General features: G+C 50.0%; 1 protein-coding gene across 3 annotated transcripts in view; it reads right to left on the bottom strand.

Moving 5' to 3' along the window:
- The window catches only part of COMMD7 (COMM domain containing 7), a 68,919-nt gene that overhangs the window by 18,526 nt on the left and 26,434 nt on the right, over positions 1-23,959 (bottom strand). The window contains exon 8 of one of the 3 annotated variants that reach the window (XM_087853668.1): positions 655-5,390. The exons of the other annotated variants lie outside the window; for them this stretch is intronic. Coding sequence (XP_087709794.1) covers positions 5,379-5,390 — 12 coding nt within the window. The 3' untranslated portion in view covers positions 655-5,378. Of the gene's footprint in view, positions 1-654; positions 5,391-23,959 lie in introns of those variants that run through there. 3 annotated transcript variants of the gene reach the window in all.

Below are 23,959 nucleotides of genomic sequence, written 5' to 3'. Positions count from 1 at the left end.
AAATAAGCTCAGCAAGGATGAAGGACACGAGATGAATATACAAAAGTCAATTGTTTCTCTGTGCACTTTGCAAGGAACACTTCAAAAATGTAATTAAGAAAATAATTTCATTTACACTGCAATCGAAGAGAATAAAACAAATAATTTAACAAAAGAACTGCAAAATTTATACTCTAAAAATTACAAAATATTGTTGAAAGAAATTAAGGAAGACCTAAATACATGGAAAAACATCTCATGTTCATGGATCTGAAGACCCAATATTGTTAAGATGGCAAGACTCCCAAAACTGACCTTCAGACTCAACACCATCCCCATCAAAATTCCAACTTTGTTTCTTTGCAGAAACTGACAAGCTGATCTTAAAATTCTTATGGAAATTCAAGTGACCCCAAACAGCCGAAACAATATTGAAAAAAGAAGAACATTGTTAGAGGACCCAGAGGAAGCTTTCTACAAAGTTACAGTAATTAAAACAGTGTGGTACTGGCATAGGGGTAGACATATAGATTAATGGAATGGAACGAGAGTCCAAAAATAAACCCTCACACTTACAGTCAATTGATCTTCAACAAGAGTGCCCAGACAATTCAGTGGGGAAAGGACAGGCTTTTCAGCAAACGGTGCTGGGGCAATTAGATACCCACATGCAAAAAAAAAAAAAAAAAAAAAAGGAGGCTGGCCACCTTCCTCACACCCCACACAAAAATTAACTCAAAATGGATCTTAGCTGCAAATAATAGCATTAAAACTATAAAACCCTTAGAAGAAAGCATAGGCCTAAATCTTCATGACCTAGGTTCAGGCAATAATAAGACACAAAAGCATAGCAACACAAGAAAAAAACAGGTAAATTGGACATCATCAAAATAACAAACTTCTGTGCTACCAAGGACATTGTTAAGAAAGTGAAAAGACAGGGAGCCTAGCTGGCTCAGTTGGTAGAGCATGTGACTCTTGATCCCGGGGTTGTGAGTTTGAGCCCCATGTTGGGTGTAGAAATGAAGAAGAAGAAGAAGAAGAAGAAGAAGAAGAAGAAGAAGAAGAAGAAGAAGAAGAAGAAGAAGAAGACGACGACGAGGAGGACGAAGAAGAAGAAAGTGAAAGGACATCGAATGGGAGGAGATATTTGCAAACCATATATCTGATAAGGAACTGTAACCAGAACATGTAAAGAACTCTTACAACTCAATGATAAAAAAAAAAATTTAAAAATGGGCAAATGATCTGAATAAATATTGATCCAAAGAAGATATACAAATGGTTCACAGCTCATGAAAAGATGACAAAAATCACTAGCCATCAGGGAAATGCAAATCAAAACCATGAGATGCTACTTTGCATACACTAGGTGCTATTATCAAAAAAGACAGTTAATAACAAGTGTTGGCAAGGATGTGAAGTCAGAACCCTCACATACTAGTGGTGGGAATGTAAATGGTGCAGCCGCTTTGAAAAACAGTCTGGGAGTACCTCAAAAGATTAAATAGAATTACCATGTGACCCAGCAGTTCCATACCTGGAAGGTATAGATCCAAGAGAAACTAAAACATGTTTACCCCAAAATTTACATGAATGTTCACAGACACATTATTCATAATAGCCAAGAAAGTAAAAACAACCCAAACGCCCATCAACTGATGAATGGAAAAATAAAACATGGTCTATCCACACACAGAAATATTATTCAGCAATAAAAAGTAATTAAATACTGGGGCACATGGGTGGCTCAGTTGGTTAAGCATCTGCCTTAGGCTCAGGTCCTGATCCTGGGGTCCTGGGATCGAGCCCCCCACCCCCACCCCTGTTGTCGGGCTCCCTGCTCAGTGGAAAGTCTGCTTCTTCTCTCCCTCTGACCCTCCCCACTGCTCCTCCCCAGGCTCTTTCTCTCTCTCAAATAAATAAATACAATTTTTTTTTAAAGATTTTATTTATTTATTCGACAGAGATAGAGACAGCCAGCGAGAGAGGGAACACAAGCAGGGGGAGTGGGAGAGGAAGAAGCAGGCTCATAGCGGAGGAGCCTGATGTGGGGCTCGATCCCAGAACGCTGGGATCACGCCCTGAGCTGAAGGCAGATGCTTAACCGCTGTGCCACCCAGGCACCCCAATAAATACAATTTTTAAGAATAAATAAATAATTTTTAAAAAACACTTGGTTTTTTTTACAACTTCTAGAAATTTCTTCTAGGAATTACTCAAGCGCATAAAAATATATGTATAAAGATTTCCATCACAGTATTGTTTCTAACAGCAAAAGTGTGAGAAAAACCTAAGTGTCCATGAGTAGGGGAACCAGTCCATTATTATGTTCAACCCTGGGATGGAACCACAGAATCATTAAAAAAAAGATTAAAAATGAGAGTCACCACGGACAAGGTGTAAGATAACTCTGCCAAGTTAAAAAAATAAATCTACAGATTAAAAGGGACTTAAAAGACAGATTTTTTTTAGACAAAATTATAGTATCTAGGGATTCACACTGGGTGATAACTAGCAAGAAAGTGATGACCTTAAAAGTCACGATCACAGTGAGGTGCCTGGCTGGCTCAGTTGGTGGACAATGATTCTTGATCTCTGGGTCGTGAGTTCAAGCCCCATGTTGGGCATAGAGCTTACTTTAAAAAAGAAAAGAAAGGTTGGGGGGGGCACCTGGCTGGCTCAGTCAGTAGAGCATGTGACTCTTGATCTCAGGGTCATGAGTTCAAGCCCCATGTTGGGAGCAGAGATTATTTAAAAAAGAAAAGAAAAAAGTCAGGAGCACAGTAACTTTTTGTGGGGAGGTTGGGGGAGGGGGCACACCACGGGCTAGGGTGGCTGGCAGAGTTCTTCACTGGGCAGTGGTTCCAACTGAACAATTATTTTATATGGTCTTTCTGTGTCATATTTTGTAACAGAAAAGGTAAAAATCAAGTATACTCATTTCAATTTTTAAAGCAAGTATCATAAGATTCCATTCTTATAAAAATAATCTATATGTGTATATGCACAAAAACCCCTGGCAGTTTGGGATTTGGGGCGCTCTTATGTATTTCTGAATTTTTGCATTTTTTTTCCTGCAGTGAATAAGAAATACTTTAACAGCCAGGAAAAAAAAACAAAAACAAAAAACAATAAAGCTATGTGTGTTTTGGGGCCTCCCCTTGGAGCTCTGACATTGTGTGGGCAGAATGGTGGACCCTGGGGCATGGGACGATGGCACGGGGGCACGTTCGGGACAAGTCCAAAATTCATTGTCTGCTCAGCATCCCAGGGCTCAGCCAAATCCCCAAGGCCCAGCATCCGCTGCAGCTTCCTGGAGATCCAGCCAGTCAGGTAGCCAGTGGCTGCTGCTGAACAGCTGTCCCACCCCGAGCTCCACACATGGGGAATGCGGTTCTGGCCTGGCACACCTGATGCAGGTCCGCGTGCCCCCGGCCACACAAGCATCCTACGGCAGGCCAGAGAAGCCCTGGGCACGGGGCAGGGTCTCATCCCAGCTGGCTTTGCTACGAGCAGCACAAAACCCCACGATAACAAGCTGACGAGCACTTTCTATACGCTAGCCGCTTGTGCTAGGTGGCTTACGTGGTTGGTTTATGGAACCATCCCAATGACCTGAAGCCATGGGTGTGATCAGGGGCTTCTCCCAGGAATCCAGGAGAGTGGCTGCCCTCACTTTGCGGATGAGGACGCTGAGGCTGAGACAGGGAAGTCACCTGTGCCTCTCCCACAGTGACTATGTGTCAGGGTCAGGCGCACAGCCAGAGATGCTCAGCAGCTGCGAGAGGCCATGGGTACCACCCCCCGCCTCCATGGACTGGCTCCTAGTAAAGTCAGTAGTTACTGTACTACAACCTTGGGAGCATGTGCGGCAGAGGCGAAAGTGCACCGTTTCATTTGCTCCTCTCATCAAACCTGTAAATCTCCAGTCTGACTGTTCTCCCTTTTTAAAGCCTGGACACTGGAGGCCCAGAGAGCTGAGGGGCAGGCAGAGAGGGCCCCGGGGGCCTCCAGTGCACAGGCCAGGGCAGCCGGGTGGGAAAGCTCTCCTGGCCACGCAGCGAGCTTCCCTTCCCATCGCGGCGGTGCCAGGAGAGCCATTCTCCAGAGCAGTGGGCCTGCCTCCCAGCAGAGCCCCCCCAGCTACAGCATGTGCCTTCCCAGCAGGGAAAAGGGCACTGAATGACAGAGCCAAGGGCAAAATGCCGGGGTCTCAGGGATCTGTAACCCTCTGCTGCCTCCTCAGGTAGCTCCAGCCCAAGATTATCCCAGGCCCCTCCAATAGTCAGGTGGTCAGACAGCTCCTGTCGGAGAGCTCCTCATGGACAGAGGGCCGGGCCACTGGCAACATGTGCGACTGCGTCTTTGGGTACCCACCACCCGCCAGGCACCAGCTAGGCTATGCAATCTGGCACCAAGCCTCACAAAGCCCCTTCAATACATCATATCTGCCTCATTTTACAGAGAGGCAATGGGGCTCAGAGAGGTAGAGTGACTTGTCCAAAGTCACACAGCCAGAAGTCTCAGAGGTTCCTGGTGGCCAATTTCAACCAAGGAAGGACAGAGGAAGGGATCATCCAGGACCCTTCAGAGGGAGGGAAAGGACCCACTATGGAGGGGAGGTGGGGAGAAGAGAGGGCCTGCCTCCTGAGCTCTCTCTTGGGACATATTCATCAATCCATTTGTTCTCTGCTCACAATACATTCATGGACCCTCTCCACATGCTGGTGTCTTTGCTGGGCACTGAGGACTCAGGTAAACCAGGCTCATCTGTGCTCTCACAGAGCTCATGGCCTAGCGGAACAGAAAGGGAAACTGGGGAAGGAAGAGGCCGCCACTTGCCTGGGTGTACTAGTATTTACTGAGGGCCTACTGTGGGCCAGGCCCAGTGCTGGAAACTGAGGGCAGCACATAAATGAGAAGCACAAGGCTCCTGCCCTCCTGAAGCATAAATTCTGGTCGAATCTAGCCCCAAACCTCCAGAAACCCTGCCTCCATGACCCCTGAGCCCTGAACACAATGGGAAATTTCTCTAGGGGTTCTCCAGAGTCCTACTTGGGCCTGGTTCTGGGCTGCTGAGCAGGGATCCAGAAAGGGCAGGGAAACCCAATTAGTCCCTTCCCTAGGAACTAAATCAAGGCCCTGGGCAGGCCAGAGTTGTTCAGAGGGGTCTGCAGTCATCCAGTCTGGATAAATGGAAGGCCAACAGGGCCACCATTCAGTGTATAGCCACAAACTCCCGGGGCTGGGGACACAATAACTCTCACCAAGTGGAGGCCACTTGCCCAAGGCCACCCAGGCCTTACCATACCTTTGCTCCTTCACTCCCCACTGACAGCAATTCTGGCTCAGAGACAGCATTACGGCGTTTGGTTCCAGTCGCTCTGACATCAGGTCTATTTCATAGCCTGGGAAGTGGAGAAACGGGGAAATGGAAGGACTTGCCCAAGATCACACTAGCTCATGGCACAGGCAAAATGTGAACCAGGGACTGTCGGTCCTCTTCACCAGCTCACACACCAGGAATGGGCACATATATACCCACGCTGGCAATGCTGGATGGCTTTCCAACGGGGGCACCGCATGAGCTGCGGGCACAGAGGGAAGCTCCTTTCCTAAGTCCCCCTCGCTTGGTTTTTGTGTTTGTGTTTCTGAATGTTAGACTTTTGCAGTCACCTGAGCTGTTAAGCTGAGGGGCCCCTCTCGCTGTGAATGGCTGAGAGGGTACCCCGGAACGGCTCCATCTCAGCAGCCAAAAAGCTGGATTTATATTTTTAAGTGGGATTTTAAATGTTCCAGGGGTTCTTCTGAGAGAGAGACAGAAAGCACAAGAGAGCGTGCAAACAAGAGGGAGAGAGAGAATCTTAAGCAGGATCCACGCTCAGCATGGAGCCCGACGCAGGGCTCGATCTCATGACCCTGAGATCACGACCTGAGCTGAAACTAAGAGTCGGACGCTCAACCAACTGTGCCACCTAGGCGATGCAAAGTGGAATTTTTAAAACTGCCAAATCCCTTTGGTAAAAACGATTTTTAAAAAGAGAGAGTCAAAAAAGGAGAATGAAAAAAAAAATAGGAGAACGGCTATATAAATTATTAAGACAACATTATAAAGCCATTAAATAACTTTAAAGAAAATTTTAACATTGTGAGAAAATATTCACTCTATATTGTAAGGTGGGGGGGGGAGCCAGCTCTAGAGTATTATTACAATTAAAATATACATTTATACATACATATGATCCATACAGAAGAACAGGACTAGAGAGAAATGCAACAAAATAGCAATGACAGGTATCTCCGGGGAGCAAGATGACAGATGACTTTCATTTTCTCCTTTGCACCTTTTTGTAGTTTCCAAATTTTACAATGAGTATAAATTGCTTTTATAATTAGACATAAAACAGAAAAGCAGAGGAGGGGCTGCCCTTGCCCAGGCTCATCCCTCCACTTCCACCCACCCTCCACACAGAGCTGGGCAGCCCCTGGGCTCCGTCCTCACTGACCAGTCCAGCACTGGCCAGAGCTGAGGGGCCCTGGCGAAGCCACTGGAAACTGAGGACAGCCAGCACAGAGGTCGTGGGATTCACTGGCCACCTCTGCCTACAGAGGAACCAGCAAGGGGACACTCCCCTGCCGGGGCCCTTCAGAAGGGTCAAGGGCAGGCTGTAAATTTCCTGGCCAGGGACACTGGGATTTGATGCTCTCAGGGGCTGAGAATCAGAACATTCATTATCTGCTGTATGAGGGAAGTCGTCTTCTTTGTTCCTTGTATTTCTTTTAGAGCTGCTGAGTGCAGCAGGAAGGCTGGAGGAGAGCTGACCTTTGTCACCCTCCCACTGTGGGCTCAGGCAGGCTCTCGGCTTCCCCACATGGGACTGGAGCGCCTGCGCCAACTGGTCTCCCTGGGCCCCTCTGACCTCCAGGCTCGGGGTTTCTTCTAACCTGAGGGGTGAAGCCCAGGGGTGCTGGCCTGCGTTCCCGCTCCCGGGTTCCTGTGCTCCAGGAACCACTCAGCCCTACCTCCTGCGGTGCCTCCTCCGGCTCCACCCCGTCTGCACCCACAGGGGCTGGACTAAGGCAGAGTTTCCAGAGAAGGGCCTCCCTGCTCTCTGGAGCTGTGGATTTGGGCAGGTTCCAAGAATGGTGCCCTCACTTCCTTCCAGCTGAGATCCTAGCCACCGCCTCCCTGTTCTGGAAGCTTCCGCCCTCCTCCTGGGCTATTTTAGCAATCAGGTCACCCGTTGGCTCACTCTGAGCATGCGGTCAATTAAAACCCACAGGCCCTTTTCACAGAAATGGTGGTATCTCTTCCTCTTCCAGATGCTGCCAAAGTCAGGGTCCTCAGGGTGAAAACAGTATGAGGTGATGGCTTGGTGGTCCTCCTGTAGCAGGGAGCCCTTGCTCAGGAGCTGAGGCCATGCATTATTTCCATCCCTACTGTGGCCAGTGTCTTACGAAGGTGGCTGATGGCATGAAGGGGGAGCTGGGCACAAGGCTGTTCGGATGGCCTGAATACCTATGTGGCCCCGTGCTGTACCCCACTAGCGCTGGACACAGAGCCGTCCCTCTGGTCCTCACAGGCTCTAGGCAGGGAGTCAATCCCCACTTACAGGGTAACTGAGTGACCTCCGAAAGTCATCATGTAGTAAGCAGCAAGGCTGAGAGGGACCCTTGGGTGCCTCAGCAAAGCCCAAATCCGCCTTGGCTGCACTGGCACTTCCTAAGGGCTGGCACACGTGGCCACTGACCCAGGCTGCCAAATGAGTTTTTTTTTTTTTAAGGTTTTTTTTTTTTAATGAATAAATTTGAGACAGAGAGATACAAAGAGAGAGAGAGCATGAGCAGGGGGAGAGGCAGAGGTAGAGGACGAAGCAGACTCCCTGCAGAGCCAGGAGTCTGACATGGGGCTCCATCCCAGCACCCAGAGATCATGACCTGAGCCACCCAGGCGCCCCATGCCAAATGAGTTCTTGTGATGAAGACTGGGGAGGCTTCACACCCCTGGTCCTACTGACACAGCAGGTTCCCAAGCCCCATGCAAACCCCGAAGGCCAAAGCCCCGCTCTTACAGTCCATATGTGTTCTGCTCACAGCGACTGAGGCCGCTGATCACCGCTTGCTCCCGCTAAACCCAGGCTCGCAGGTGTGGAGCCCTCCGGCTGAGGACCCCGCCCACAGCTCCAGGCCCAGCAACGTGGGCCAGTTCCCATCCTCCCCTCCCCGAGGCATCTGACTGACCGCAGGCTCCTCCTGGCCAGCCCAGAGTCAGGTGCTGGACCAAGAGCCCTGGGGGACTGGGGAAGAAAAACACCAAACATGAGAAAGACTGCAGCTACAGGGGGCACTGAGAGCAGCGGAGAGACACGGGCCCTGCCGGCCTGAGGCTGGGAAGAGCTTGGTGGGTCCAGGAAGGGCTGTGGGGCTGCAGCAGCACGTGCAGTGGGAATAAAACACAAGCCATGCATTGTATTAACAATAAAAAAGTAGTCACAATAAAAAAGTAAAAAGGTAGAAGTGAAGTTAATTTTAGTAATGTATTTTATTTAACCCAATATATTAAAAATATTATCATTTCAACATATAATCAATATAAATTGTTTTTTTAAGATTTTTATTTATTTGAGAGAGAGAGAGAGTACAAGACGGGGGAAGATCAGAGGGAGACGCAGACTCCCTACTGAGCAGGCAGCCCGATGCAGGACTCCATCCTGGGACTCCAAGATCATGACCTGAGCTGAAGGCAGTTGCTTAACCAACTGAGCCACTCAGGCACCATATAAAATTATTAATGAGGTATTTTACACCCTCTTTTGGACTACAGCTTCGAGAGCCAGTGTGTATTTTATTTTTATTTTTTTAAAGATTTTATCTATTTATTTGACACAGAGAGAGAGAGGGGGAGAGAGAGAGCGAGCACAGGCAGGAGGAGGGGCAGAGGGAGAGGGAAAAGCAGGCTCCCCTCTGAGTGCGGAGCCAGATGCGACATGGGACTTCATGCAGGACTCGATCCGAGGACCCTAAGATCATGACCTGAGCTGAAGTCAGGCGTTTAACGTACTGAGCCACCCAAGCGCCCTACCAGTGTGTGTTTTATAAGGACAAGCAACATCTCAATTTGGACTGGCCGCATTTCAAGCGCTCAGCGGCCCCATATGGCCAGTGGCCGCTGGTGCACAGCTGGGCTACAGGGTGCCAAGTGGAAGGGAAGTGTGAGATGAAGTCAGAGAGGTGGGCAGGGGTCATGTTGGGTTTTATTCTAAGAGCTCTGAGAAGCCACGGGAGGGCTTGAAGCAGGGGTACGATGTGATCCATTGCTGTCTTTAAAAGCTGATCCTGGCCATGTGGAATGCTTCAGAGCAGATGAGATTGGCTGCCCAGAAAGACGCCCAGGTCAGGGCCAAAGATGGCCTGTACCTCGGTGAGGGCTGCCGTGGTGGGACTCCAGGGAGCACAGAAGAGGGAATGGAGAGGCAGTGAGATAGGGAGACAGGCCTTGCCATCTGCTTTTTTTTCTCCCTCTCTGCCACAATTCTTCCCAAGTAACCCTGTTACTTGTTGCCTCCCTTCCAGGAAGAGATACGCAGGGCTGCTACTTAACAAAGCCTAAAGAAACTCACCCAGAAACATTTTGCCCAGGGCCCAGAACTGAAACGGCGCCACTTTCTGTATCTCATAGAATCACTCAAAAAAAAAGATAAGCCTTCTAGATGCTCAGTATCCTATAGTAATTAGGTGGTCTCTGGGGCTGCCTGGTTTGGGTTTGAATCCCTGCTGCCCTCTAATTAGCTGTGCAACCTTGGTTTAGATACATGACCCTTCTGGGCTTCTGTTTCCTCATCATACACTGGCTGTGTGAATAATCTCTACTCTGGGGGTGACCGGGAGGAGATAACGGGTCTATACCCTATAAAAGTGCTTCGAGCAGAGCCCGACACATAGGAGGCACTCATTATATGTTATCCTGTTATTGTTCTTGTTGTTATCATTGCTGTTCATGGACGAGACAACTAAGGCACAGGGACAGGAAGGGACCTGCTTAATGTCACACAGCTAACCCAAGGCAGGGCAGGAAGCAGAATCTAAATTTTCTAATCCCTGGTTCTTCGAGCTGCCCCACAGTTGAAATCGCCAGTGACCCCTTCTTTCGGACACTTATCATGTTCTCTCCAAGTGGCAGATGCCATGCTGGCAGCTTGGGGGGTGGGGGGGGGACACTGAGATGGTACAAGCCTCATCTCTACAAAATCGAGCCTTTCTCTTTTGGAAAGAAGAAGCTCTTTCTCAACCACTCTGGCCCACGGGGGAAGAACATTTTATTCAGTACAGGCAGACCCACACACCGATTACAGCAGAGTCAAGACAGTGCTGGCCCGAGAACTGGGGGAGCCCGGGCCGAGGCCACCCCTGCCTGCTTGCCTTGCTCTATGATGTGGGCAAAGGCTTCACCTCTCTGATCTCAGCACCCCTGGCTGTGCACAGAAGTGAAAAAATGTTCACTGAGCACCTACTCTATGAAGTCCCAACTCCAAAGTGGGGAAAAGGAACCAATTGCTAGTCAGACCGGGATGTGGCCTCTAAGGACATGGGCCCTACAGCCCAGATTTTCTGGAACATTCTTGACTGATCCATTCATCTCATAAGAGCTGTATGCATATTGGATCACACATCCTAACTTTTTTTTTTTTAAGATGTTATTTATTTGACAGAGAGAGACAGCCAATGAGAGAGGGAACACAGCAGGGGGAGTGGGAGAGGAAGAAGCAGGCTCCCAGCGGAGGAGCCTGATGCAGGGCTCCATCCCAGAACACCAGGATCATGCCCTGAGCCCAAGGCAGACGCTTAACGACTGTGCCACCCAGGCGCCCCGTCACACATCCTAACTTTTAAACTATAACTGGACATTATAACAAAGTTACGAGAGTCTGGTTCACAAGATTTCACAGACCAATAATATTTCTAAAGAAACACTGGGGAACCTGCAAAGGATGGACATTTGTTATTCTGCCAAGGAAGGCCCTTAAAACCAAATAACAAATGGTGCTGGGAAAACCAGAAAACCACAAGCAAAAGAATGAAACTGGGCCCTTATGTCACCACACACAGAAATCAACTCAACATGGAGTACCCGGGTGGCTTAGTCGGCTGAGTGTTGGACTCTTGATTTCGGCTCAGGTCAAGATCTCAGGGTCGTGAGATCGAGCCCTGCATTGGGCTCCACGCCGAGCATGGAACCTGTTTAAGATTCTCTCTCCCCCTCTCCCTCTGCCTGCTCTCTAAAATAAAAATTTAAAAAAAATCAGCTCAACATGGATTGAAGACTTAAATGTAGCACCTGAAACTATAAACTCCTAGAAGAACACATAAGAGAAAAGCTTCATGACACTGATGTTGGCAATGATTTCCTGGATATGACACCAAAAGAACAGACAACAAAAGTAAAAATAGACAAGTGGGACTAAATCAAACTAAAAAGCTTCTGCTGGGCAAAAGAAACAATCAACTGGGGGCACCTGGCTGGTTCAGTGGGTAGAGCACGTGACTCTTGATCTCAGGGACATGAGTTCAAGCCCCATGTTGGGTGTAAAGCTTCCTTTAAAAAAAATTTAAAAAAAAAGAAAAGAAACAAACAATCAACAAAATAAAAAGACAACCTACAGAATGAGAGAAAATATTTGCAAACCATTAATATCCAAAATATATAAGGAACACCTAACAACTCAATAGGAAAACAAACAAAAAACCTGATTAAAAAATGGACAAAAAGTAAAAATAAAATAAGGGTGCCTGGGTGGCACAGTTGGTTAAGCGTCTGCCTTCTGCTCAGGTCATGATCCTGGGATCCTGGGATCGAGCCCCGCATTGGGCTCCTTGCTCAGTGGGGAGTCTGCTTCTCCCTCTCCCTCTGCTTGTGTTCCCTGCTTGTGCACTCTCTCACTCTCTTACCTGCTCTCTGTCAAATAAATAAATAAATAACTAAAATCTTAAATAAATAAAAATAAAATAAAATAAAAAATGGGCAAAGGGAGGGGCGCCTGGGTGGCTCAGCTTGTTAAGCTTCTGCCTTCGGGTCAGGTCATGATCCCAGGGTGCTGGGATAGAGCCCCACTTCAGGCTCCCTGCTCAGTGGGGAGAAGCAGTGGGGAGCCTGCTTCTCTCTCTCCCTCTGCCACTCCCCCTGCTTGTGCTCTCTTGCTCTCTATCAAATAAATAAATAAAATCTTTAAAAAAAAAAAAAAAGGGCAAAGGGGCGCCTGAATGACGGTTAAGTGTCTCACTCGATTTCAGCTCAGGTCACGAACTCAGGGTCATGAGATCAAGCCCCGCGTCGGACTCCAGGTTCGGCAAGGAGTCTGTTTGTCCCTTGCCTTCTGCTCCTCCCCCTACTTGCTGTCTCTCTCTCAAATAAATAAAATCTTTAAAAAGAAATGGGCAAAAGACCTGAATAGACATTTCTCCAAAGAAGACATACAAATGGCACATGAAAAGATGTTCAACGTCTCTAATCATCAGGAAAATGGGTATCAAACCACAATAAGATATCACCTCATGCATGTTAGATGGCTATTATCAAAAAGACGAGACAAGCACTGGAGGATGTGGGGAAAAACGAAGCCTTGTGCACTGTTGGTGGGAATGTAAAACGGTGCAGCTGCTATTGAAAACAGTATGGGGGTTCTTCAAAAAAATTAAAAATAGGGGCGCCTGGGTGGCTCAATGTGGTAAACGTCTTTATTTTCAGATTTTATTTATTTATTTGAGAGAGAGAGCACAAGAGCAGGGTGAAGGGCAGAGGGAGAAGCAGACTCCCCACTGAGCAGGGAGCCTCATGCAAGGCTCGATGTGGGGCTCCACTCGCGGCTCGATGCAGGGCTCAATCCCAGGACTCCAGGATCATGACCTGAGCCAAAGGCAATTGCTTAACCAACTGAGCCACCCAGGCGCCCCTGTCTGACTCCTGATATCAGCTCAGGTCATGATCCCAGGGTTGTGAGATCGAGCCCCATGTCAGGCTCTGCGCTGATTCTCTCTCTCTCTCCCTCTGCCCCTCCCCACCCCACTCTATCTCCCTCTCTAAAAAAAAAATTTTTTTAAATAAATAAAACTGGAACTACCATATGATCCAGCAATCCCACTTTTGGTATTTATTCAAAAGACCTGTAATCAGGATCTCAAAGAGGTGATCTTCCCTCCTGTGTTCACTGCAGCATTATTCACAATAGCCGAGAGGTGGAAACAACCTACATGTCCACCAACGTATGAATGGATAACAAAAATGTGGTCTATCCATACAATGGGATATAATTCGGCCATAAAAAAGAAGGAAATCCTATCACATCTACGACATGGATGAATCTTGAGGACATTATGCTAAGCGAAATGAGCCAGTCACAGAAGGACACATACCACACCATCCCACTTGTAGGAGGTATCTTAAGTGGTCAAACCCAAATTCACAGGAATGGAAAGTAGAGTGGTGGCGCTCAGGGACTGGGGGCAAGAGGAATGGGAGCTGTGGGTCAATGGGTACAGAGGTCCAGGTGCACGAGATGAGTAAGTATTAGGGATCTGCTGTACAACATCGTGCATTTAGTTAGTGATACTGTACCACACACTTAAAAATGTGTTAAGAGGGTGGGGCGCCTGGGTGGCACAGCGGTTAAGCGTCTGCCTTCGGCTCAGGGTGTGATCCCGGCGTTATGAGATCGAGCCCCACATCAGGCTCCTCCGCTATGAGCCTGCTTCTTCCTCTCCCACTCCCCCTGCTTGTGTTCCCTCTCTCGCTGGCTGTCTCTATCTCTGTTGAATAAATAAATAAAATCTTTTTTAAAAAAATGTGTTAAGAGGGCAGAGCTCATGTTATATGCTTTTTACCACAATTAAAAAAATAAACAACAAAGTACCTCCTGGAAAGGACACTAAAACCAAAATAGGAAGGTCATCATCTCAGAATAAAGAATAGTCCTTCAAATTAAATAGCTTCTAAACAACCATAGTGTGTGTGTGTGTGTGTGTGTGTGTGTGTGTGTCTTCATCTCTTGCTCTCTTTCTCCTTATACAGCCCTGTCAACAACTTCTCATCACGCTGGGCCTTCTATTTGGAAATCCTTAGGAGGAAGCCAGGGACCCTGACCACTACCCCTCCCTCCCCCTTTCCTCCCAAGCCCACAGCACTCTGCACACACAGTTGTAGAAAGCTGCTTCTCTTGCTCACGCAGGCCTGACTCTGCTGTCTGCTCACTGGGCTGTGAGCTCCAGAGGACAGGGTGCGGCCCACTCTCTGTACCCCTCATCTACCCAGAACCAGCACTGGGGAGGAGCCTGTAAATACTGTTGGGAGGAAATGGACTCTGACTGACATTGGGAGGCGAAGCTGGTATCAGGCCTGGGACGCCATGAAAGGACCTGAGGAAGGGAAGAGTGGAAGGCAGCAGGGACGAGGGGGTTGAAAGGGAGTGTCCATAAAAGAAGCCGGCCGCCCCAACAACCCTCTGTGGTCAGGGTCCCACCTCACAGCCTGGGAGGAAGGAGGGGAAGGGAAGTGGGGGGTGGGAAGAAGCACTGGAAAGAGGCCCTCCTGACTGGACCCACAGCTAGGACAGAGGGCAGGAAGAAACTGAAGTGGGCCCTCAGAACCACAGACAAACTGGAGGTGGGAGGCCCGCAGCCCTCCTGGGATAGTCTAGCTGCCCCTCCTGCTCCCCCCAACACTGGCCCAAGATGCCTCAGCCCCACCAGCCAACCACAGGGAGAGCAAAGGGCGGAAGTGGCCAGGGCTTCAGACCTGGCTGCCGGAGATGGGCTCAACGGCCATGTGCCCCACACCGGGGGAGCCCCAGCCACAACAGGTCCTGGGGGCCCAGAGGCCCAGGTGGGGCTCCAGGGGACATGAGAGGGCCAGGGAGACTCAGACAGCCACTTCAAAAACACACTGCGATCTTTCTGCTCACTCTTTCCCTCAGTCCCCCACCCCTGCTTAAAACCCCTCAGGGTCACCTTGTGACAAAGACAAAGACAAAGACAGAGGCTGTGCTGGGCCAACTGCAGGCTTCCCTCCTCACCCTGCGCGCATCTGTGCCTACTGCCCTGGCCATTTGGCTCCATTTGCAATTATACATTTCTTTGTGAGATTCTTCAAATTCACAGAGATGCATCTGCTTTCGCTCACTGTGGCACCTCCAACAGGAGGCAGGTAGCCTGGTCACCTTAGCCACTTAGAGCTGTTTGTTGGCGGAATGAATGAAGCATTCGGGGAGGGAGGGAGTGGGGGCAGCAAAGGGTTTGGAGATCGGACAGGTTTGGGAACCCAAGGCAGCTGTGTGACCCACTAGCTGTGTGACCTTGGACAGGTCGCAGCCTGGCCAGCCTTTGCCTGCTCAGCAGTAGATGGGTCTAACACGCCCTCCTCTTGAGTGTCAAGCGGGAGCCACGTTGTCCAAAGATGACCAGTTCCTTTACGCTTTTTTTTTAAATCCAGCCTTTTCATTTTATGGACAGGACACTGTGGACAAGTGATCTATCCAGTCTCATTTATGTTTAAATAAACCAAAAAGGGAGTACAAACTGGTACAAACTTCTTTGGGAAAAGAACTTGCCTACATCTAAAATGCTTGTGTCCCCCAATCCCGCCCTCGTGCTTCTAGGAATTTGTCCTATAGAAAATATGTTGTATGGGGGTCTATTTGTTTGGTACTCAGGAAAAAAGTACAGGACGTTGTTATCGTAAGGGAGAAAAAGCAACCCAGAAAACACTGAGTGTTTTTAGAGCCAACCACCAGGAGGCACTTCTGGGTCGGGGGCTCCGCCAGCAAACACACATGACAGTACTCAGACCTTCTCAAAAGACAGGCCAGCCTTGCTCCATCTTACCCTCGAAGCTTTTGTTACTGACCGTATCTACACGTTCGGGTCCTCTCCTGTCCTTCCTCATAAACAATACCCTTTACCCCAAACAAACAAACAAACAAAAAGCAATTCTAACTCTTCTATCCTTATATCGTTCTTACATCTCAGTCTCTCAAAACTTCTGGGTCAGGGAACAACTGGCTGGCTCAGTTGGTAGAGCATGTGACTCTTGATCTCAGGGTTGTGAGTTCAAGCCCCACATGAGACATAGCACTTACTTTTTTTTTTTTTTAAGATTTTTTTGTTTATTCATTGGACAGAGAGAGAGACAGCCAGCGAGAGAGGGAACACAAGCAGAGGGAGTGGGAGAGGAAGAAGCAGGCACCCAGCAGAGGAGCCCGATGCAGGGCTCGATCCCACGACCCTGGGATCAGGCCCCGAGCCAAAGGCAGACGCCTAACGATTGAGCCACCCAGGCGCCCCTGACATAGCGCTTACTTAAAAACAAAACAAAACAAAAACTCCTCGGTCAGAATTTACTTCATAAGAATTTGGAACTTGACTGGCACAAGGTCTTTCGTGGATTTTGTGACAAATGGATGCTACTGCACAATGGCCGAGATGAGACAACCTGGGGGTCCATAGTAACCTAAATAAAGCCTTGACCTCAGACTCCAGGGGCATCCTTAACCTTACCTCTCCTGCTGCCTCCCCTGCTCCCTGCATTTTTGCCCGTTTCAACGTCTATAAGCGTAACCTTTCCTTCCAGTCCTGTGTGAACTTGCCTTCTATCCCTCTCCCTGGTGGGGAGAGTGTCTGTGCATTTTCTGTCTGCCTCGGGTGGGGGGCCCTCCCGGTAGGCTACAGTTCCCATCACCCTGCCCCTAACTGCACACATCTTTAACCCAAGGAGTCCAGGCAAGAATTCCTCACCTCCCTCAGAAGCAGTGAGATAAAATGACCAGCCAACAGGTTCTTTCCCACCCCTGCACTCCCTGCTGCAGACCCAGCGCCTTGCAAAGCCCCAGCGTCCAGGCTCAGAGACTAGCTAGCTGACAGCGGGGCCCACTGCTTGCGCTGGCAATCAGTCCTATCCTCACCAGTGACAGGAGTAGGGACACCTCCTCACAGGACCCAATCTCCTGCAAAATACTCCCTCTTGGTTTCTAGGGACCCCCTGGGTTTTCCTCCCACCCCTCCCTCTCCCCCACTGCGAAGGCTCTGTGTGCTTCCTCTAGCGCCTTCCCCTTGGATTTGGGCCAGACTGCTCCGACAGGAGGGGGCATTCACTACATTCACTTTTTCGGCTGCAATGGGCATCAAGATTCTTGGGCTCTTGCCTCTCTCTGGGCCCTGGCCCCCAGTCTCGAGGACCCCATGCCCGTCTTAGCTCAGGCATGCTGTATTCTTCCATACCCACCAGACAGCAGCGTTTCACTAAGCTAGACTTTGAAGGAAGAAAAAAGAATGATAAAGAATCTTTCTTGTTCCTGGCCTCTAGGCTGTTTATAATGACAGTTCATGAGGAACTGGGCTCAGAGCTGAAAACACTCCATTTTGGAAGGGGTGAGACCTGGAGCGGAGGGAGGCAGAGAAGAAAGAGGCGGTGACAGCCTCTATTCTGGTCTCCTGCCTCCCTCTCTCTTCACCCCTCACAGAGGCATGACAGGAAGGCCTTTTGACCAAAAAAAAAAAAAAAAAAAAAAAATTCCTTCCAGGCTTTCCACCCTCCAGGAGCAGTACTTGGTGTAGTGAGCAAGGCCCCATGGGATCTGGCACACCTGCTCACTCACTCATTCATTCCTTCATTCATTCATTCATTCATCAAATACGTATCCAGCACCAAGTCCTGGGCTGGGGAGAGAGAGACAGTGAAAGGTGCAACACATAAGCATATCATTGCACCTGATGTCAAGTGGCACAAAGAGCCAAGGGGAATGAGGAGATGTGGAGGCCTCCTGGGGGAGAGGACACCTGAGCTGAGGCCTGCCTAATGAGAAGGAAGTAGCCTGGGAGGCCGCAGGACACCAGGGCAGCAGAGGGAGTGATGGAGAGGCTGGCAGGACCGGAAGCAAGAGGAGAAGCAGGAGCTAGATCATGCAGAACTGCCTGACAGATAGGGAAACCAAGGCACAGAACCAGGTGAGTTGCACATGGACCAGAAGCTAATTAGATTCCCAACCCACCCCACCTTTTGTTCAAACTGTTCTGAAACACCTGATGTGGGTCAAGTGTCCACCCCCGGGGGTTCCGATTTCAAGGATTTTACTTATACGCTCTCCTATCTATCTTATCAGTCAGTGCCTGAGGCAGAAAACCCCACCCATGAGCACGGATCCGGCAGCCATCTACCAAGCACCTCCTGGGTTTGGGGCCTTCTACTGCCCTTCTAGGCTGCTGGGGGCACTCCCGCAGGCCCGGCTATCAGCTCCCCCAGAGGGACAGAAACCTTCAGTTCAGGATGTGGCAGGTGTGACTGGAAGAGTGAGCACACGATCTGCAGCCTGGGCTGCTTCCCAAGGAAGTCTGGACGATTCTCTGCTTCTCCCAGTGCCAGGGGTTTCTGAAATTAGCCCACATCAGTCCCATGCTCCCCAGAGGAACTCAGGAAAGTGAGGGGAAGCAGAGAGTAGTACCCTGAGGCTCAGAAGCAGGGGGAGCCCTGCCTCCCCTGCAGAGACTGTTAAAGCATCCATCCAACAATAACGGGTGTCGGCTGTGGGGTGCACAGCACGGGGATTACAGGAGTTCACTGGTTGGGAGACAGATGTGTAAAGAAGCAAGTACAGTGCAGCTGCTCAGATGCAAGTCCTATCAAGGCGCTGTCGGGGTGGGGTTGGGGAGAGGAGATGGTCGCCTCCATCCCGGGACAGGGTCCAGCGTAATGCGGGGGTGTTAATGCCAATGAGAACAGCTGCCCTTAGCAGCGACGGCCGTCACGGACTAGCTTACTGTGGGTGCCAAGCACACACACCCGGCTTCACGCCCTCCTCCAACAGCCCCCGAGTAGGACTTGCTCCCATTTTAGTTATTTGTGTTTTATTTTATTTACGTCAGCTCCACACCCAAGGTGGGGCTTGAACTCACGACCCTGAGATCAAGAGTCTCATGCTCCACTGACTGAGCCAGCCAGGCGCCCTGGAATTGCTTCCATTTTAGAGATGGAGAAACTGAGGCACATAGAAGGGAGCCATTTGCCCACAGGGCCCAGGCAGCGAGGGCAGGTCTGGAAGGAGGAAGCCGGCACGCTGGTTCCAGAGATGTTCCCCCAAAGTACAGCCCCACTGACAGGGGCTCCCAGGAACCTGACATGTTTAAACTTGCCATCTTGTTCTGTTTTGTTTCCAGCATCACTAGCCACCCTTGCTACTTCCAGCCCCTCTCAGCTAGTAGGGGTGTGCCACCAAGACCGGGATGAGGGGGCAGGCCTCACTCAGCCTGCAGACAAGCCTGGGAGGAGGAGACCTTGACCCAGATGCTCCTCAGCTACTAGATATCGTAGGCCCTCCAGAGGCTGCCCCGTCCCCTCCACCCCCACCGCCTGCAGCCGGCTGGCAAATTGCTTCCAAATGTTGATAATTACAGCAGGCCCAATCTAATCAACACCTGAGAGGGAGGAACCAGGGTCTCCTCCTTCCAGAGTGACCCAGAGCATTTGGCATCCTTAGCTCCCCTCAGCCTTCAGGACGGAGGCCGGATGTGGGTCATGGACCCTGTTCTCTGAGGCTCAGTGACTTGCCCAAGGTCATGCAGACTTTTCAGGCAAAATGGGTGGTTAGAGCTCAGCTTTCACTTACTAGCAGTGCCTTTCCTTTCCTGAGCTGAACAAGCCAAGAGTGGAAGGCCCACAGGAAGAGACGACAGTAGCCAGTGTCCAGGCCTCTGCAAAGCTCTGGGCCTTGGTGGGGTGATTTCAAAAGGAAAACGTTGGCACTAGCAGGGATCTCAATATCATCTAGTTTAAACCCTTTCTGGTACAGATGCGGGTAACAGAGGAGCAGAAAGAGGGCATAGTTTGCCCAAGATCACAACAAGCCTGTTAGACACAAATCCCAGACTCCCCCACCCACCCTCTGTGGCACCCAGTAAGAGAGGCTCTTCCTCCAAATTCACCTTCTTCACAGGCTTTCCTTCTCAGAGGGAGTGAAGGGTAAGGAATGGCTTTAGGGTTAGGCACACGGGTTTGAAGCCTCACTACCCCACTCAATTACTGCGTTGTCTTTGGGCAAATGAATTCCCCTCTGAGCCTGTCTCCTCATCTGTAAAATGGGGAAAATAGTAACTGCTTCTTAATGTTGTAGTAAGTTGGTGGAATGTTCCACCTGGGCCCCTGGCAGTCCTTCCTGGTGTCCAGTAGGTGGTCAGACATTCCACAGATTCCCTTCCCCCTCTCCCTCACTTTCCCAAGCTCAGAGACACACACCGTCTGCCCAGGCTCTGAGGCAGGCTTGAAAACCCTCCCACGCTGGCCACGAGCACAGGGCTTCTCACTGGAATGGTTTCTCGGACCTCAGGGAGATGACACAGCCTGTCAGGGAATTCTCTGGGGAGAAAGCTCCCAAGGGCTGGTGCATGGGTGGTGAAGGCAGAACCCCTCCTCACTCTGTCTCTTTGGCTTCCCGAGAGCTCAGCCCCCTCTCTCCTGTCTCCCCAAGAACCTCCTGGCTGTAGAGGCCTGCTGGGCAGAGGGGCTTCTGGGGAGCAGCCGTCCTCTCCCCGCCCCACCACCCGCAGACACAAGGCTGCTGAGAGCTGCAAGGGAGTGAGGTGGGCACTGGAGCTGAAAGCTGCTGACAGCAGGCCTCTGAAGAGGAGCACCATGGGGAGGAGCGGGGGAAGGAAAAGAGAGGAGGAGGAGGAGGAGAGGCCTGGTGGGTCCTGCTGCTTCCCCCACGGCCCGCAGTGGACAAGCTAAGAAAAGCTCCGGGGTAGAAAAACCGCCAAAGATGCACAGTTGCCCTCCCCAGCGAGCAGGAGGGCTCTTCCTTCCCTGGAGCCAGCTGCCCCAGGCAGATTAGTATTGGGCTCCGGAAAAGCAGGCCCCACACACCAGCCTGCGGGAGGCTGCCAGCTGAGTCAGCCTCTCTACCTGTCAGGAAATCATTCATAAAAAATGACACCTTCCCAGCGCCCAGCTCCTGGCCTCACCCCAACCACTGTCCCCGAGCCAGCTACACCACACAACGACATTGCCTCCAGCCGCCTCCCTCCTGCCTCTCTCCCACCCACTTTACACTTTCCTCCTGGGATAAAGACGAATGAGACCAACATGAAATAAGGCCAGCTCAGCCTTGGTAAATCAGTATTTACTGGTTGCTTGCCCTGGGAACAACAGCGGAGTCAAGAAGAGCAACAACTTCACTTGGTTATGAACAAACATCAGTGACATGGCTTCCAAAAGATTTTCACTGTCACAGCCATGCCAGTGGTGGACACTTCTTTATCTTCAGTTTATGTACGGGTAGCTAGAGGCTCCCAGGACACCTCAATAGACACAGATCACTGGGCCAATCCTCCCACAAAAGAAAACAGGTCCACAGTGGGGACTTGCCCCGGGTCACACGTGAGGTCAGACATTAAGCCCATGTCCCTCAAATGGAGATGATATCCCATGTTGTTCTTCTCACTCAAATCCTGGGACATAAAACACGGGTTGCTCTCCTGAAGAACTGAATTCCTTATCTCAGCCCTGTGTGCCTGGACCCTGCTAACCTCTGCCCTCATTACACTCCCTCTTGCTCTCCTTCTCCAGTCACACTAGTCTCCTCCTTTCTCAACCATGCGTCAGGGCCTTTGCACAGGCCACCCCTTCCCTCTACCATAGGTTACTTGCCAGGCTCCCTAACATCCTCCAGGACTAGGTTTCTTGTCACCTCCTCAAAGAGACCTTCTCTGACCACCATAAGAAGGCCCCCCACTAACACACACACACACATTATTCCCTATCCTAGCATGAAAATAGTTCCTAACCCATTTTACGATTATGTACTTCTTTACCTATCTACTATCTGTCTCCATATGTAGAGTAAGCTTGTAAGGTCCCCATACCTGACGCAAAGCAGACCCTTGGTAAATATTTGTTGTGTGAGTAACTGAATGACCTATTATATATGATCAGAACCCCTCAGGCTGTCACTTGAGTCCCTCTAATCGCTGACCATGTCGCCAAGTTGACCAGTCAAATGAACATGTCCATTTCATTCAGTGTTCTTATTTTTTTTAACCCTGATTTTTTTTTTTTTTTTTAGTTTAAGTACTGCCTACACCCAACATGGGGCTCAAACTCACAACCCTGAGATCAAGAGTCACATGCTCTTCCAACTGAGCCAGCTAGGCGCCCCCCCCCCCCATTCTTATTTGGCATTCATGAGAGAGAGAGGCTCAAAAGAGCCCTGGAGGGTGGGGTGGAGCCAGGAGTTTGGAGCCCAGATACAGGGCTACTCTCCCCCACCCGCTCAGGCAAGCCCCCTGGACAGCAGGGCCCTGTGAATGACTGTACATTAGAACATTCTGTAAGACACTCCACAAACTGCCTTTAGTCTATTCTCTGTGTCCCCAAGAGTGGCAAAGAGTCATACATCCACAGCTTCATGAGAATGGTTTTGAGCTGTGTCTGGGTCACCCTTCTGATCAACCTCTAATCCACTAGGACTCAGACCTATGTTAGAAGCCAAAGCAAATACATCCAAATGATAGGATCAAGGGTTCTGAACACTGTACGTACATGAGGATCACCCAGGGTGCCTGTTAAAAATGCAGATGCCGTGGATCCCTGGTGGCTCAGTCAGTTAAGCATCTGCCTAGGGCTCAGGTCATGATCCCAGGGTCCTGGGATAGAGTCCTGCAAGCCTCCCTGCTCAGCAGGGAGTCTGCTTCTCCCTCTACCCCTTCCCCTCTGCTCGTGCAAGCAAGCAAGCAAGCAAGCAAGCAAGCAAGCAAGCAAGCAAATAAATAAATAAATAAATAAATAAATAAATAAATAAATAAATAAATAAATAAATAAATTTAAAAAAAGTGCAGATGCCCAATCCCTCCCCCTCCCATCCCACGCTGATGTCACAAGTCTGGGCTGGGGCAAGGCAAAGCCCAGGGGGATTCTGATGCACACCAAAGGCTCTCGGTGTTTCCAAACCCTGGCTATGCACTGACTACCCTAGGAGGTTCAGAAAGCACCGCTGCCGGCACGTCTGCTGCCAGAGATCCTGACTCAAGGGCTGGGGACCTGCCACTGGTGTTTTCAAACATTCCTCAGGTAATTCTGTGGTGCAGCCAGGGTTAAGAACCACCGTCTAGCTGCTTGTTTTCTAGATTATTCCAGCTCACCCAAGTCAGAGGACGTGGATCATCTTGTGGCAGGTGGATGTTCACGGTCAAGTTCACCCAACTGCTGTGCCCAGCACTCTCGGTAACCCTGAACACTTACAATGGCCTATGCTGGACACATCCCCTGTCCCGGGGCCTGCACTCCCCCAAGAGCTAGGAGACAGCTAGGAGAAGGGCAAGGCCAGAAGGCAGGGCACAGAGGCTCCTGTCACTCTCCAGCATAACACCTGGCTGTAACTCCCTTTTGGACCAAGTCCTAAAGCTGGCCCGGGAGGATCTGGCCCCTTACTATCTTCCCCGCCCAACATTAACTCTGGGTCTCTGTCATCTTAAACTGTGTCTAGTTGTCCATGAGTGCCAGGCCCCTTCCCACCTCCCTACAAAGTAACACTGTGGCCCTCAGCAGTACCATCACCCCACCTTGCCGGCCTGCCTGGCTCCTGCTAGTGCCTCTCCCCAGTCTGAGTCAGACATGCCCCTTCGGGGCTCGTATGGCATGCCCCACATGCTTCCTCCAGCGGGCACATGTGACACTGCCCTGGGGTCACTGTCCCCAAAAGCAAAGCTGGACATTCCCAGCAACTAACCCAGGCACATAGGAATCTGGGGGAACAGAGGGTAAGCAGGGGCAAGATGTGGTTTCAGGACACTTTGGCCAGGTTCTTAGAGAACAAAGAGCCTTAGGCAGAGAAGAGATTATTCTGTACCAATTCAAAAACTAGAAGGTTGCCACAGGAATAGAAATCTATGAATTGACAAGCTAGGAATTACTAATTACTTCATCACTTGGTTAAAATCCAGACTCTGT

Source organism: Ursus americanus, chromosome 22 (assembly GCF_024610735.1).
Source record: "Ursus americanus isolate L20-20 chromosome 22, mUrsAme1.1.p, whole genome shotgun sequence".
Taxonomy (NCBI): Eukaryota; Metazoa; Chordata; class Mammalia; order Carnivora; family Ursidae; genus Ursus; species Ursus americanus.
This window is presented reverse-complemented; position numbering and strand designations above follow the sequence as displayed.